The sequence below is a fragment of the Akebia trifoliata genome, chromosome 5 (genome assembly GCF_017979445.1).
Source record: "Akebia trifoliata isolate Shusen 1 chromosome 5, ASM1797944v1, whole genome shotgun sequence".
Classification (NCBI taxonomy): Eukaryota; Viridiplantae; Streptophyta; class Magnoliopsida; order Ranunculales; family Lardizabalaceae; genus Akebia; species Akebia trifoliata.
Window position 1 is genome coordinate 25,026,825 of NC_141379.1, and position 16,326 is coordinate 25,043,150.

The 16,326-nt window shown below is 34.4% G+C and overlaps 1 protein-coding gene across 2 annotated transcripts; it reads left to right on the plus strand.

The window, feature by feature from the left end:
- Nucleotides 1-750: 750 nt before the first annotated feature.
- Nucleotides 751-12,854, plus strand: LOC147401759 (immune-associated nucleotide-binding protein 9-like). 2 transcript variants are annotated; one of them, XM_086443156.1, is made up of 6 exons: nucleotides 769-929; nucleotides 3,632-3,881; nucleotides 4,137-4,414; nucleotides 10,184-10,348; nucleotides 11,175-11,309; nucleotides 12,464-12,854. In XM_086443156.1, exons 2-6 carry the CDS (start codon nucleotides 3,650-3,652, stop codon nucleotides 12,674-12,676), a joined length of 1,023 nt encoding a protein of 340 aa, XP_086299282.1. In that variant the 5' UTR covers nucleotides 769-929; nucleotides 3,632-3,649; the 3' UTR covers nucleotides 12,677-12,854. The 2 variants fall into 2 exon arrangements, with proteins under 2 accessions (XP_086299283.1, XP_086299282.1); XM_086443157.1 differs by lacking the exon at nucleotides 10,184-10,348 and having other exon boundaries at nucleotides 751-929.
- The last annotated feature ends 3,472 nt before the right edge of the window (nucleotides 12,855-16,326 follow it).

Below are 16,326 nucleotides of genomic sequence, written 5' to 3' on the forward strand. Positions count from 1 at the left end.
AAACTTGTGAACGTGAAGTTCTTCTCCACAAGAGGGGGCAATTACAATTTGATAATTATATAAAAAATTTGACAATTAAATCTTTTTATTTTAAGAAAAATATACAGATTTTCAAATGGATGAAGAGCCTCCATCTTTATTTTTCTTTTTGACTTTTCATGTTTTTTCTTTTTAAAAGCAAAGAAATCTCTCTTCCAACATGGAAAAGCCTTCAATTATCAAAATATTGACAATTAAATCTTTTTATTTTTAATAAAAATATACAGATTTCAAAATTGAGGGTTTTTTACTTATTATATGAAGCCCCCACATTTTTTTTTTCCTTTTTTTAAAGATAAAGATAAAGATAAAGAAATCTCTCTTCCCATGTGGCAAATGATTGAATGCTGTGACATATTCTTAGCTCTAATACCATTTATAAGAATCTAATTAATACACCAAACAAAAACAACTTATAATAGTAAATTTTTTTTTTTTTTCTTTTGAAATCTTGAATAACTCTATTATTTCAATCGACTTATTTTCAAAGTTTTTTAAAAAATATACATATTTTCCTATTATAACATTTTATAATTTTATTTAAAAATATATTTAATACATAAAACAAACATTTTTATATTGTCTACAAACAATAAGTTTTATTTAATTTCCATTTTTTTCGACTTTTGCCAAAAAAAAAAAAAAATTCCTTGCCTACTAGCTATTCTCAAACCTCCCAAATCTTCGATCCAGACCCAAAGTTATCAGAATGGAACGGATCGGATTTCGAGTCTGATCCGATCCATTTTCAGTCCTTACCTCCTTCGCAAGGTAGAAAGTCGCACATATCCTTTCCCTATCGACGAAGATTAAAAGAGTCCAAACTCAATAATTAAAAACACCTCTCTCTCTCTCTCGCTCCATCCGTCCTTCGTTCGAGGTCTGAAGGAGTAAGTAATCTCTTCTCTGAATCTTTTTATTTGTTTTCTTCAAAGTGAGAATCCGATCATTATAATTCATGAAATCTCTGCTCATATTGTTGTGTAATCTGTAAATATCGATTGATTTTCTTTGATTTGGTTCTCTTTTTATCAATTCTGGCTAATTTCTTGGAAATATATTTATTTTGTTTGATCTAGAGAGAATATTGTCTCAATGGGACCTTAATCCCCATTAATTAACAGAGTGCTTCATCACGCATGTGATTCAATCGAGTCTTGTTACTCGTAATTTTATATGTCAAACTGCAGAGATTTCGATTACCTCAATTTTCGTACCATTAGAAAGCTTGTCAGATTAGCTGTCTATCGAGTCCGACATTATGTATTTTAGACATGAATTCAGTAGTTTCTACATAGTCTTTAATGTATAAGTGTTCGCTTTTGATTTAGTTGGGTTAGAATTAGATTATTGGTTATAGAAAGCTTCTTATTTGGATTAGAGAGCACACATATTTTCGTAGAATTGGAATTTTAGAAGTGAAAACAAAGCTGACAAAGATGAAAACAGGTAAGGCTTTAGGAACATATGGGTATGGAAGAATGCAGAATTGTCCTGGTCAACTAAGTTGTTCAATAATATTTTCAAGACTAAAATAATATCTAATGAAGGGAGAAAAAAAATATTGTAGTACATATGTATAAGGATAAATGAGACATACAGAGCTGTAACCGTTTGGGCATTAAACTTACGAACACACTATGGATTTATGGGAAAGACTGATGGAACAAAATTTAAGAATAGAACAAAGATATCATAGAATCAATTTGGTTTTATGTTAGCTACAGCCATCAAGGCAATCTTTCTACATAGACAAATGATTAACAAGTTTAGAGGAAAGATGAAAAATAAAGGCATATGACAAAGTTCCTAAGAGTGTTAATCTCGTAAACTTATACATTAACGTAGTTAAGGATATGTACAAGAGGATTGTGGCTAGTGTGGGGAAAAATTGTGAGTAGATAAATAAGTTCTCAGTTGCAATTGGTTTATATCAAGGATCAACTTTGAGTCTATATTTGTGTGTTCTAGTTATAGATGAAGTAACTGCTCATATTCAAGAGTAGGTTCCTTGTCTTTTCTTGGTCTAAACTGCATTTGGAGTTCAAGGGGCTTTTCTTTGATATTTTGATTTTAGATGGAAAACCATCATGGCTGGAGTAGGCTAATTTTGTTTATTCCCTTTGCTTTTGTATATGTACCCATGAAGGTGATGTCGCCCCCTACATTGTATCCGTTTACTTTTCCTGAATAGTCTTAATCCTTAGATAAAAATACGTTCTGTGGAGAAGCCAAAGTTTTAGACATTTCTTTGTTAGTGTTTAAACAAAGGGGATCTATGTTGTAAAAGGTTTAAGTAAGGGTGCTTTGGGCGAGATATTTTGAGACTATCCACCTAGCGATTGACTGGAGCGGCATGGGAACTATTCAACTCAAAGAGACACGCAGGGTTTGAACCTGCAAAGAGCCTTGTTTCACTTTGTCCCACAACCGCCCTTCTCTTTCTTTTAGTTCCGAAAGCTCTAGAAGAGGGGCTTGGGTTTAATTCGAGGTAGTTGGTAGTTGTGACAAATCTAGATTGAGCCTCTATTCCTTTTTGGTGTCTCAAAATGGCATACATAAAGGTGTCTGTCATGGCTAAACAGATAAAGGAGAGAGTGCTTCTTTCATCACATCATTAGCAAGAAATGGGTGTTGGAACAAGTCTTCCTTGAATTTGGTATTCTTACATCATATTTTTTTGGTATTCTTGTGAAGCCTTTAAATGAAGGTTGTATTTAGTGATCAGATGATTCTTCTTTCCTATCTGATTGCTTCTGGAATTTTGAGTAGTTTTTGACTTACGAAAGATGGTGATCCTACACTATAAGAGATCTAGATCATGTTCTATTGGTGGGTCTGGATGTGACATAAACCGCATTAGACTAACTGCAAGCTTGCAAATGTGGTATAAAAACTTTTTTCCCCTAAGTCAACCTTATTTTCAGCCAATTTTTTTTTATTATTTGTTAAAATATTTGATATCACCCTTCCCATCTTTGAGGTTGCTCACAATTGAAAGGTCTGAATTGATTGATCGCGAGTAAGACACGAGGGAGGTCCATGTTATGGCTTCCTTTACTATTGGTGCACAATCTTCATCACTATTTAGAACAGAGGAGCATTGGATACTGCCTAGGATTATATTTTCAGTAATTCAGAGCATCCAATTTATAGGTCACACAAATGATTTGTTAGACCTTTCGATAAATGGGCTTCTTCTTGTATATGTTGTTCACTTGTTTGTAGCTGCTTATTTCCAACCGACTAGGAGTTTGTGATCCTCCACTATTGGATTAGGCAATCTATTCTAGGTTGTACTTTGGAATTTGTAATTCTTGATACTAGGTATCGTTATTTGATGCATGCTGTGGCCCCACAAAAGGTGTTTATGATATTTTATAAATTACTGTATGATTTATAAATTACAGTTGCCTCCAGTAACTACAATTTACCATCCTGCCATGTGTTCACCTATGGTAGAATCCCTTAATTTTAGAACTTCATTAATTTTGTTATCTTTACCTTGCTAGAGGAGTTTGACATTGAGTAAATAATTCTATTTGTTTTTGTTGTTAAGTTTCCCTTTTCTAAATCACTCTTTTTTCTGCAGATAAGTTGAATTTGTATCATGGGTGGAAGTTCAATAGATGATGATTGGGAGTTGCCTGCCTTCTCCAATGAGGTCCGAACCGTGGTTTTGGTTGGACGAACTGGCAATGGCAAAAGTGCAACTGGCAATAGCATTCTTGGTAGGAAGGCTTTCAAGTCGAGGGCAAGTTCCTCTGGTGTTACAAGTACTTGCGAATTACAGAGAACTGTTTTAAGAGATGGTCAAGTTGTGAATGTTATAGACACTCCGGGTAGGTCTATTTCTGTTGGATAATCTCTCTAAACTTGTGTTCCCTTTTCTCTTTTGTTTGAGTTTCTTTGAGTAGTAGTCATAAATAAAAGTAGCCTCTTTATTGTCCATGTCTCTGTTTTTTTTTTTTCAACTTATTTAATACATTAATACATTATTATTATTTATCAAGAAAAGAACTCTATTTTAATCCTTCCAGGCTTTTACACAAGCATATTTCGAACACTTATTTGATGATTTTTTTTTTTGTTTTCAGGACTATTTGATTTTTCACCGGGATCTGACTTCATTGGCAAAGAGATTGTCAAATGTATCAATATGGCCAAGGATGGGATCCATGCAGTTCTTGTTGTTTTTTCGGTTAGGACCCGCTTTTCAAAAGAAGAAGAAGCCGCACTTCAAAGTTTGCAGACATTTTTCGGAGAAAAAATTACTGATTACATGATAGTAGTTTTTACTGGTGGGGATGAACTTGAAGAAAATGAGGAGACCTTGGCTGATTATCTGGGTCGTGAGTGCCCTGAACCTTTAAAGGTTGTATTTCACATCCAAATTAAACTATTAAGGAATTCATATTTGCTTAATCACTTCATTTGTGATTTGCTGCCCTCATTGTTTTACTTCCTTTTTTGACTATCCAGTTTGCATTTCTGTATGAGCACACACATAAAGGAAGATTTCTTATTTTTAGATACTTGCAAAAATTCAACTTCTCTCTTTTTCGAGAATGGCTTCATATGGTCATTTCTGGTTTTTTTTTTTTTTTTTCTTCAAAATGATAAATTCTTATTTTCCCTTGTTTTTTAAATATGATACAACCGAAGCAAGACTTAATGTATTGACTTGAATTGGTTGAGTTAGTGAAAAATAAAATCTTTTTTTTCTTTTATGGTATTTGAGCATTTTTATTTATTTACTGGTAAATCAATGGTAGATGAGTATAAATTCAATGTCATTTGCTTGCTTTTGTTTAACTATACCTATTTTAGATGTTTTATATGTGTAGGTTATCCATATTAGCTATAACATGGACCATAAGGGAGATTAATAGATTTAGCAAAGTTGTTACACATGGACTGAGAAGAAGCCATTATGATCATTCTATCTTCATTAGAAAGGCAGAAAATTGTTCATGATCCTTGTTGTCTATGTGGACCACGTTATGATCACCACTAGTGATGGCAATGATATTGTGAGAACATATCTGAAAGTGATTCACAAAAGATACTGAAACAACATAGATATTCCAGTGTCATTCTGGTGATAGAGGTGGCTGGATCAAAAGTTAAAATCAATTTATCTCAAAGGAAGAATGATGGTGATCTTCTTATAGTTCTTATCTTCAGGGTACACAGCCTATTGATAATCCTATGGATCCAAATTATAAATTATCTATTGATCAAGGTGAATGCCTAAGTGATCTTAGAAGGTCCAAAAGGTTGGTTGGTAAACTTATCTAACCAAGTTGTAATCAACTTATCTCAAAGGAATTATGTTACTAAATATTTTATAGAGATTTATCTCATGGGTACATGGCCTATTGGTAGCCCCTATGCTTCCAAATTATAAATTATTTCTTGATCAAGGTCAATGCCTCGGCAATCCTAGAAGTTACAAACGGTTGGTCAGTAAACTTATTTATCTAACCATAACACTTCCTATTATTACATATGCAATCAATATACTGTGAGCCAATTCATGCATGCTTCAAGGATCCTCACATGGAAGCTTTTGTCAAAATTCTTAGATATTTAAGAAGGGCGCCAAGACGTGGCATTTTATAAAATGGTCATCAGAAAGTGAAGCTTAGATGTTGAATGGGCATGGTTTCCATTTGATAGGGGTTCAATTATTATTTTTAAATAAAAAATATAGAATCATTAATACTGATTTTTAATCTATTTTATTAGATGATCATTTTTCATTTGGATGCACACTAAAGTTAGCTGGTGTTACCAAATGATCAAATTGGATGCTTTTTTTTTTGTTTTTTTGTAGGTTTTCTTAATTTATATATATAGTCATTTTTTTAATGTTATTTTATTAGTGCCTTATGAAGACTAAAAATATCTATTGGTTCTTCATTTTGGCCATTTGACTAAGTCGGCAGTTGGAAGCTATTTTTACCAAACAATAATCCCAACTTTTCCACACAGAACAATACTTCTCCAACATGGTTACCAATCACCAACTAGCCTAGACACACTTCTCAACTTCCATTTCCAGGCTTTATGCTTCTGGCATTCCCAGCAATAGAAGCTGGAAACTATCCCAGATATACCCCAACTCTATAACTTTCCCCCCCAACCTCGAAATCCTCCAACTCACCGTTCTCCACAGCCCAAGAGACTGTTCTACACAAATCCTGGACTCCACAGAGGTATCAATGGGCACCCAGTTACCCGATGTATCCGGAGTCAGTCACAAAAATTGTGATTGATCGCAATTTACTCGGTGATTTTTCAATCAATTTTTGTGTTTAATATTATTTTATCATTTAATATATGAAATACATATTTTTATAGTTTTTGAAATTCATACATTTTTTTTTTAATTTTTACAATATTTTCCCAACTTTTCCCTCTCCCACTTTTCTGAATTCCCCCTTGCCAAATTATTCTCAAACTTCTACTTTGTCACTTCGTTTGGAACGATAGGTGGTTTTGGGTATGTTATCATGGAATTTTCAGTTTGGTTTTGGGTAGCCATCTTACCCATTAAGAATCAGGTCTCCTTCAGGTACTCATCAGATAAATGGGTAAGTAGTGGATCTATTTTATTATTATTTATATGGACACTAAGTGTCTAATTAAATATTAATCATGAAAAACTCAAGTTCAAGTCTTTTTCACATCTAATATCATCAAAGGTTTCAAGCACCCAAAACAAAAGTCTCTCATCATGTTCTTGTAATTTCATTCATTTCACAACAGAATTCTACCAATGTTGAAGTTTGCATCACAAAGTTTGGATTCAATAGTGCTCCAGAGTCAATCTTCAGTGTCTTGTTAGCTAGGTTGTTGGAGAGCTATCAAGTTCCTCAGACTATCATATAACCAATTCGAGGTGGCACATTTGCTTTGGATGTACCTCACAATAGGTTACCATCGACATTCTAGGACTTTTGTTTCATTGGAGATCGGTGTTCATTGAAGCAAGGGGGATCTTTTTTGAAGATCTCTTGGGGAGGTGGGGTTGGGTTTGTAATCGTATGGGTAGTTCTTGATTGCTTTGCTTTGTTGTTTCCTTGGGGTTTTAGGTCAACTCCCACCCTCGTTAATAAAGCTTTTTACTCATAAAAAAAATGTACCTTACAATAAGCATGCACAATCGGTAAAAACTAATAAGTTTTTATCTATCGGGTACTTGATGGTTATTGGATGTTTGTAGTGCAGGTCCGGTTCTGGTTCAAGGGTCTCATACTCAGAACATGAACCAATAAGAATTTGAATTAATGTTTATTTAGCTCTCAATTCTAGATATATGTGGAACCAAACCGAAACTGACATGTTGACACCCCTACTCCACATTGAAGGGAATAGGGATGACAGGCTCCCCTTTCAAAGACCTCTAAAACTCCTAAAATACCTATCGAATGCTTGAAAGAGGGAGAAGAAACATGTTTCTTGAATCAACCTTCTTCGTTTAGACCCAAACATGCAGCTTATCAAAGCACATGGTTCAGTAGCCTTCGATTCACAAAGGCTTTCTTCATGTTGATCTTACTATTAATAATTGATAACCTTTCTTGACTCCAACATCAATGCATTCATTGACCACCATAACGACATCCATATCTACTAATTTCTAATGAAAGTCCTTGCTCAAAAGAGAACATGGATAACTTGTTCACCGGCCTAAGACCTCTAGAACTCCTAAAATACCTATCAAGTGCCATTCACTTCAATTAAGAGGGAGAAAAAACACATTTCTTGAATCCACCTTCTCCATTTGGACTTAAAAGTCTATTTTATCAAGCACATAGTCCAGTAATCTCTAATTCACAAAGGCTTTCTCCATGTCATCTTGCAATTAATATTTGATAACCTTTCTTAACTTAAGCTTTTACATCTTCATTGGCCGCCAAAACTGCATCTAAATATACCAATTTCTAGTGAAAGACATTGCTTAAGATAGAGATTGGTAGGAGTGATTGCCTTAATTCTAGATGCGAAAGCTTTGACAAAGATCTTGCAAACTCTCCCCTCTGCTAAATAATTGCTCTTAGGTATTCTCCGCTCCTTCTAACAATGGAAATATACTTACTATTAAAACAAGTCTTGGTTATCAAGATCATGGGAAGTGTTGCACTACCTCCATAAAATCAATGACATTTACATTTCAACAAGCTTTAAAAAAGGCTAGAAGGAAACCATCGGGACTGGCAGCCTTATTGCCATCCAAGGCCTTAATGGTGTCCAAAATCTCCTCATAGAAAAGCTTTTCCATCCAACTACTGATCTCAGTACTCAAGTATAACCATAGATAACTACCGGCTTGAAGCAACGCATTGAGGAGAGGGACGCAGTGACTAGTTACTTCCTTTTGGAGCTGGTGACTGACAAGCACTGGAGTTGGCTCCGGTTCGTCCCTCAAAAGCAAGAATGAAAGATAGCTTGACTTTAGTGCTACGAATAGAGATGTTTGCTTGCATGGGAGAAAGTTCCCTTTCTATTTAAGGATACAGCATCTCAATCCGCTCCGAAGCTTCGCTTTATTTTTTGTTCGGGAGAGCGGAGTTAGGGCGCAGTGATGTCTTTCTTGATTGCCTTGGCTTCGCACCCAAGCGGAAAGATAGCGAACCAGAAGGTTACAAAGTCACTTTCTATCATCAATCACCGTGATTATTTTCATAGAATGAAGCCTTTTCTTCCCTAAACGCCCCCCTCTTCAATTATGGTACTGTCAAATTTCAACCTTGAGATCTTATTACTCCTTCGACCATTAGCTTTGTGGTGGGAATACCTAATATTGTTCTCTGCTTTTAGTTATCTGACCATCGACTTCTACTTCCTATCAATCAAAGTGATGTCATCGAATATCGGTTTCTTTTTAGGGTCCACCATCCAAGCTCCTCTTTCTTCCACATTCCTCTCTTCTCCTCTCCTCAAAGGTTTTAAATATGAACCAAAAACCGTACCCTTTCTCCCCACAAAATAGAAGTCTAGCCTCCCCACGCTTTCTCCACAAGATCAGTTACTCAGTGCTAGATATTTTACGAGTGGACTAGGATAAGATGGCCCCATTGAATTTTCACACACAAGGAATTGGTGGGAGGGGGTGATCAGAAGCTGACCTAGGGATCATCCTTTGGGAGGAGACCCTAACACAAAATCTTCCCAACCCCCATTGCTCAGAATCCATCTAAGCTGCACAAAGTAGGATTCTCTTGATTGTTTAATTAGGTGAATTTTCTTCCTTCAAGAGGGAGATCTAGGTTATTAATAAGTTCACCAAATTCTAGCCTGCTCCTGTTGATACAACTCCTTCCTTTCTTCTCCCATAAACCCGTGTGATCCAAGAGGACCAATCCTCAACCAGATTACACTAGATAGAGATAGGAAATCCACAGCCAGTTCGTCAGTGGTTTTAACAATTTCCTTGTCCCAAATAATCACTACTCCCCTGCCATTTAATGGCAGGCATATCACACCAGCTTAAGTTTCTATTGCCATAAATCATTGGTCAAGCGACTTCTATGTTGAATTAGACTACTCTTTCTAAAACTTAGTGGTGACCGGTGAGAATAATTTTAAAAAATAAATAAAAATAAAAATTGGTTCAATGAACGATTCTTTGCAAAAAAGAAGATAAATAAATGGTAACTACTGGCAGAGGCAAGTAAAACCTTTGTGCCCAAATAAGGGAAATGAATACAGAGATAGCTAATTTACTGAATCCAAGGAAAGGATATGGATAGGAGTACCATATATTCAGTTCTATATCTTGCATTTAATTTCAATTTATTACGATAAGAATCATCTTTTTTTATAAGTAAATACAAATTATATTAAATGTGGTCAAGGTGACCATCAGATAAGAATCATCTTTTGACTTGTATGTTTATTCTGTGTCACATATCAATTTTTAGACAATAAACACATGTTCCTCTGAAATGATCACATTCTCTTGTGCTTCTTAGAAATAGTTGGTACAACTCCTTTTCTCTGTTGAATACCCTGAAAACATGGAGTAGACCACAAATCACCTCGTTCTCTTGATTCCTATTGATCAATCAATACTTGAAATTTTAAGTGACTACAGATTGTACTAGCATTTCAAATTCTGGTGATGTTGATGCAGGAAGTTCTTAAGTTGTGCAAAAATCGATTGGTTCTTTTTGATAATAAGACCAAGGATGAAAGTAAGAAGGCTGAGCAATTCCAACAGCTATTCTCCCTTGTCAACATGGTCATAGAAGACAATGGTGGGCAGCCATACTCAGATGAGTTCTTTGTTGAATTGAAGGTGAAGATGCTTCTATTGTGGTATCTTTTTTTATTTTTAATAATAACTAATAAAAGAATTTATAAAGAAGGGCAAGAAGTTGGGCACATATTTCTAAATATAGAAGGAAAGGCAGTGATTAGATTGAATTTTCTTCCATGGAATTCACCACACCATCGTTGAAGGAACCTCAAACGCTGCATGCAACCATATTCTTTTCCCTCAAATACTCCTTTGCCAAGCCCTATCCTAAAATCTACAGTCTCTTTCATACTGGGATATATTGATTTTCCCTATATTTTTCTCTCAACATCTCTGATAACCCATATGCCAAATGAAATCATATCGAATATACCAAGACTCCTCTAAGTTGATGATCCGAGATCCAAAGATCCTAGAATTAAGGATTAAGTTCCCGAGTTCACAGTATGGTATCCTAATCACTCCAAGAACCTTGAGAATAGTTGCCGAACTATTGATCTATTGATCTTCAACCTAATATTTATAAAGAGTTGGGGAGACGATCACAATTTATCTATGAAATTACAGTGATTCTTTCTCCAAACACTCCAAAAGTGGGTGAAGGGAAGTGAATTTCAAATAAATCTACCTTTCCCCCCAAAAGTCCCGTATGGCCACTACTCAAAGGTATTCAGTATTATTTCTTCATTTTTTTCTGGGGAACCCAACAAATTCCAAAGGCGACTCCACAAATCCCTCACAAACAATTTTGGTTGACAAATGCTTGAGTTTGGAGCGCATAAATTACATGTTTTGGAACTTATTCTGTGGAAAGATGTGATTTTATTGTAGGGACATAATGTGAACCACAATTTTTGTTTGACAGAAAGGAGCTGTGAAGCTACAAGATCAAAAGGAACAGGTTGAGTCTTTAAAGGGATATTCTAAACAGGAGATATCAGAATTGAAGGAGCAGATATATTGTTCATATGAAGATCAGCTCAAACGAATTACTGAGATGGTATACTTTGATGTGCCTCTTATTTTCTGTATGTTGCTCATATCTATATTTGTATCTCTCGCATAACTCTTCAATATCTGTTTTTTAATCAAACAAAAATAAAATTGTCCGTTGATCACAAGGAACCTGACTTGAAGTTTGAAGGGCATCAAATGGCTGTTCAACTTTATCCATGTCAGGTTCAAATATGTATAGAAATTATTCAGTAAGATTGCAATAGGGAAAACGACAGAGATATATGATATGTTGTAATAAAATATAAATGCCAACTGTTCTTACTTTTGTAGGCAAACTTGGTTAGTTATTCTCGAACAAACATGCATACATAAATTACATAGCCTTGTGGAGTTGTTGCATGTATAAACCTTGATTTTAGAGCGATTTGCTTGTAGAAAAAGAGTGAGCAGATGACAGACACATCATTAGCTCCTGTGGATGATATATATATATATATATATATATATATATATATATATATAGGGTCCCGTTCAGCAACAAACATTTTGGCAAACATTTTGGCAAAACATTTTTCAAAACATGGGTTAGAGGTCTTGGAATGGGCTGGTTTTTGGTGAGGATGATCTCTACGGTGAGGAGATCATCCTCACCAAAAATCAGCCCATTCCAAAACTTCTAGCCCCAGTTTACAAGTTGAAAAATCGTGGACCGTCCATTTTTTGTAAACCATTTTTGATGGGGTTAGAAGTTTTGGAATGGGCTGATTTTTGGTGATGATGATCTCATCACCGTAGAGATCATCCTCACCAAAAATCAGCCCATTCCAAAACCTCTAACCCATGTTTTGAAAAATGTTTTGCCAAAATGGTTGTTGCTGAACATTTCCCATATATATATATATATGAATTGACCCAAAACCGTCTCTGTGGTCGGACTTTATTGCAACAATAATGAATTATGGCCCTTGGTGGAAATGAAAATTTCAAATTTTGGGTTGCCAGTCGTTTACCTTTTGACCCTGGTATGATGACCTTTTTTACTGCTCTCTTAATGTGACCCAATCATACTTTTTTTGTTTCTTTTTTTATTTGATGTGAATGCGATGATCACTAGCCCACTTATAACTGTGCTGACGACTACAAATGTTTGATTTTATTGATGCTTGCTCCACCTCTTCACGATGCAACTCTTTTTAGGTTGAGTTGAAGCTTAGAGAAACCACACAGAGGCTTGAGCAACAATTGGCCGAGGAGCAAGCTGCGCGACTGAAAGCAGAAGAGATCGCACAATTTGCCCAAATGAAATCTAGTGATGAAATCCGTCGGCTCAGAGAGAGTTTAGAAAGAGCCCGAAAGGAAACTGAGGACCTTCGCAAGCAAGCTGAAAGTGGTCGCTGTGCTATTTTATGATTAGAAGATCAGGTTGTCTTTATGCCCAAATACATTTTCCTTGGGGAATACTTCTCTCAAGAGGTATTTATTCGGCTCACTGGATCGAATTTACGTTCGTACAAAATGTTTGCAACTTGATCTACAAACTCCATAATACTTAATAGTTAAATACTGAATATATTTAAATTTTTATACATGTTATCGAGGTTTATATTATGTTGTATAGTGGGTTTTGTTGACAACCATTTACCCCAAAAGACTGATCTGATGGGGAAGGCCCAACTTCGAATATAATATTTAATTTTATCATCTAGTTTCTATACTCTATATAAAATGTCTCTGGCAGTTAATGAACAGTTACTTTTGTTTTGCGTTTTCATCAAGTAATTTTCTTTTTTCATCTTTATAATCCCTTAATTAATATTTAAATTACAAAAAATTCTTATAATGTATGTACTACACATCCCTTCTACTGTTAATAAAAAGGAGCCCTGAGGCCACTGACTCAAAAAAAAAAAAAAAAAATCAAATACAGGGAGCATGTTCACAGAACCAGATTTTTTTTCTTGAGATACACAAGGAAAAAATCTAGAGAAAATTACTTAAAAGGACCTTGATGGAGGGACTTTTTTCTTAATAGTCCCTTAATTTTGGGTGATTTTTTATTTAAAAGCCCATTTAGTAAACTTTTTTTTTTCTTAACAGTCCGTGACCTCATCTCCTACATTTCTCACAATTGAATTTCCTAATAGTTTGAGCTCATCTTTTTCATTAAAAATATTGGATTTTTGACATATCAATCGAGTTTCGGAGACTTTGTTCCATTAGAAAGGATTTAAGAAGGAAAAAGTAGTCATTTTCAAATATTTTGTATGTAAAAAATTAATGTTTTTTTTTTTCTTAGTTTTTGGATGAAAATCGATTAAGAATGGTTCTTTTGGGGATGAAATCATCTAAACAAGTCGTTATCTCAAATTTTGAGTCAATCTTTCCATATATTTTAGACGAAAAAAACTCGAAAATTGAAAATGGATGGATTTTACCATTGTCGAGTTCATCACTTATTATTTTAAAAGTGGTGAATTCGACTGTAAATAAAAAGCGTCGAATTCGACAATAAATAAAAATTGGTGAACTTGACATTAAATAAAAAGGTGTCGAAAATAGGTAAGTTCGTCATTACTGAGGACCCATTAAAAAATAAATAGTTCACTAAATGTCCAATGAAGCTATGATCCAAAACTTCTGAACTATGTAGAAATAAATCCCTCTGTCAAGATCTTTTAACTAATTTTTCTAAAAATCTATGGTTCTGTGCACATTCCACATTAGTTGAGTGTATTGGAGAGTATTTTTTTAGTCAGTTTAGTATTATTCAATTAAAAAAAAAAAATCCTACGAAAATTTTAAGAGTGCAGTCTGTTTTAAAATTTTGAAGGAACCCTGTCCATTGGATCACACATGAAGGTATTCCAAATTTTGGCAGGGGTGGGAAATAAATTCAAAACACCACGTGTCTTGTAACGAAGAGGTAGGGGTGTCAATGGGTACCTATTTAACTGAAACCGAAATGGAATCGATATCAAAAACCTCAGTACTGGATCCCTTTTTATTGGAATCGATTAGATCTGGGTCTAAAATGGAACCAAACCGATAGGAATCGGAACCATTAGATTCTATCCAATGGGTACCCGTGGCTACCCGGAATCTAATTATTTTGTCATTTATTTCCATATTATAAATGATTTATGGTATTTTTTATTTCAAAATGAATGCATGTTATATACAATTCTTTAATTTTTTGTATAACTTATCGATTGAATCTTAAAATGAGTTATTCTTCTAAAAATTTATTACTTTTAACAAAGATAAAATTTTCACTTTTGAAAAAAATCATTAATTTGTATGTTTAGTATAACAAATTATAACTAAGTTAATAATTTTGTTAATTTTTTAAAGGAAATTTTGTTATAATGATTTGAAATATTTTTTTTCTCATTTGATTCTTGAGAACCGGAAAGGATGGATACCTATGATTTTTGGCTGTTCCGATTCTGGTTCCATTTATTTTGGAATCGGACCTGGAACCAAACTAATATAATGATTATGATTCTAAGCTCCTTAGGAACCGAATTTGAACCGACCCATTGACACCACTACGAAGAAGGTTCCTTCATAGGACTCGGGTAGGGAGACCATCCGATATAAAATAAAAAATAATAAAATAATAAAATAAATGTTAATGGGGGCAATGAAAACTCCCTTAATATAACTGTCATTAATGCCATACGAAATCCTTCTGCTGCTTATCCTTGGGTAATCCATATGCCCATATCAAATATTAACTCCTACCCTGTCATCCATATGCCCATATCAAATATTAACTCCTACCCTGTGGAATGCGATGATTTCAGTTTTCATGTGTATATATATATATAGGGTCCCGTTCGGCACCCTAAGTTTTACCACACACTTTAACAAACGCGTTTTGTCCTACATGGGTTAGAAGTTTCGGAATGGGCTGATTTTTGGTGAGGATGATCTCTATGGTGAGGAGATCATCCTCACCAAAAATCAGCTCATTCCAAAACTTCTAACCCCATCAAAAATAATTTACAAAAAATGGACGGTCCACGATTTTTCAACGTGTAAACATGGGGCTAAACATTTTGGAATGGGCTGATTTTTGGGGAGGATGATCTTTTAATCATAGAGATCATCCTCACCAAAAATCAGCCCATTCCAAAACTTCTAACCCATGTAGGACAAAAACGTTTGTTAAAGTGTGTGGTAAAACTTAGGGTGCTGAACATTTCCCTATATATATATATATGTATATATATATATATATATATATATATATATATATATATATCTATATATATATATATATATATATATATATATATATATATATATATATATTATATGTGGGTAGCATTCAATGGCTAATTTTTTGGCAAACATTTTTCAAAACATGAGTTAGAAGTTTTGGAATGGGCTGATTTTTGGTGAAGATGACCTCTATGGTGAGGAGATCATCCTCACCAAAAATCAGCCCATTCCAAAACTTTTAACCCATGTTTTGAAAAATGTTTTGCCAAAAAGTTGGCCCTTGAACGTGACCCTATAGATCTCTACGGTGAGGAGATCATCATCACCAAAATCAGCCCATTCCAAAACTTCTAGCCCATGTTTACAAGTTGAAAAATCGTGGACCGTGCATTTTTTGTAAACTATTTTTGATGGGGTTAGAAGTTTTGGAATGGGCTGATTTTTGGTGAGGATGATCTCCTCACCGTAGAGATCATCCTCACCAAAAATCAATTCATTCCAAAACTTCTAACTCATGTTTTGAAAAATGTTTTGCCAAAAAGTTGGCCCTTGAACGCCACCCATATATATATATATATATATATATATGGGGGTGGTTCAAGGGCCATATGTAAAAACATATGAAAAAACAATGGTTTTTCAAAATATGGGTTAGATGTTTTGGATTGAACTGATTTTTTACAAGGATGGTCACTATGATGAGAAGATCATCCTCACAAAAAATCAGCTCAATTAGAAACTTCTAAATCCATCAAAAGTGATTTACAAATTAGTGACAAAAATTGGCAAAAATCGACGATCCACATTCTAAATCACTTTTAATGGGGTTAGAA

Coding starts and splice junctions, on each gene's coding strand:
- LOC147401759 (XM_086443156.1), top strand. CDS start 3,650: ATGGGTGGAAGTTCAATAGATGATGATTGGGAGTTGCCTGCCTTCTCC. Junction 3,882..4,136: donor GAATGTTATAGACACTCCGG/GTAGGTCTATTT, acceptor TTTTGTTTTCAG/GACTATTTGATTTTTCACCG. Junction 4,415..10,183: donor AGTGCCCTGAACCTTTAAAG/GTTGTATTTCAC, acceptor ATGTTGATGCAG/GAAGTTCTTAAGTTGTGCAA.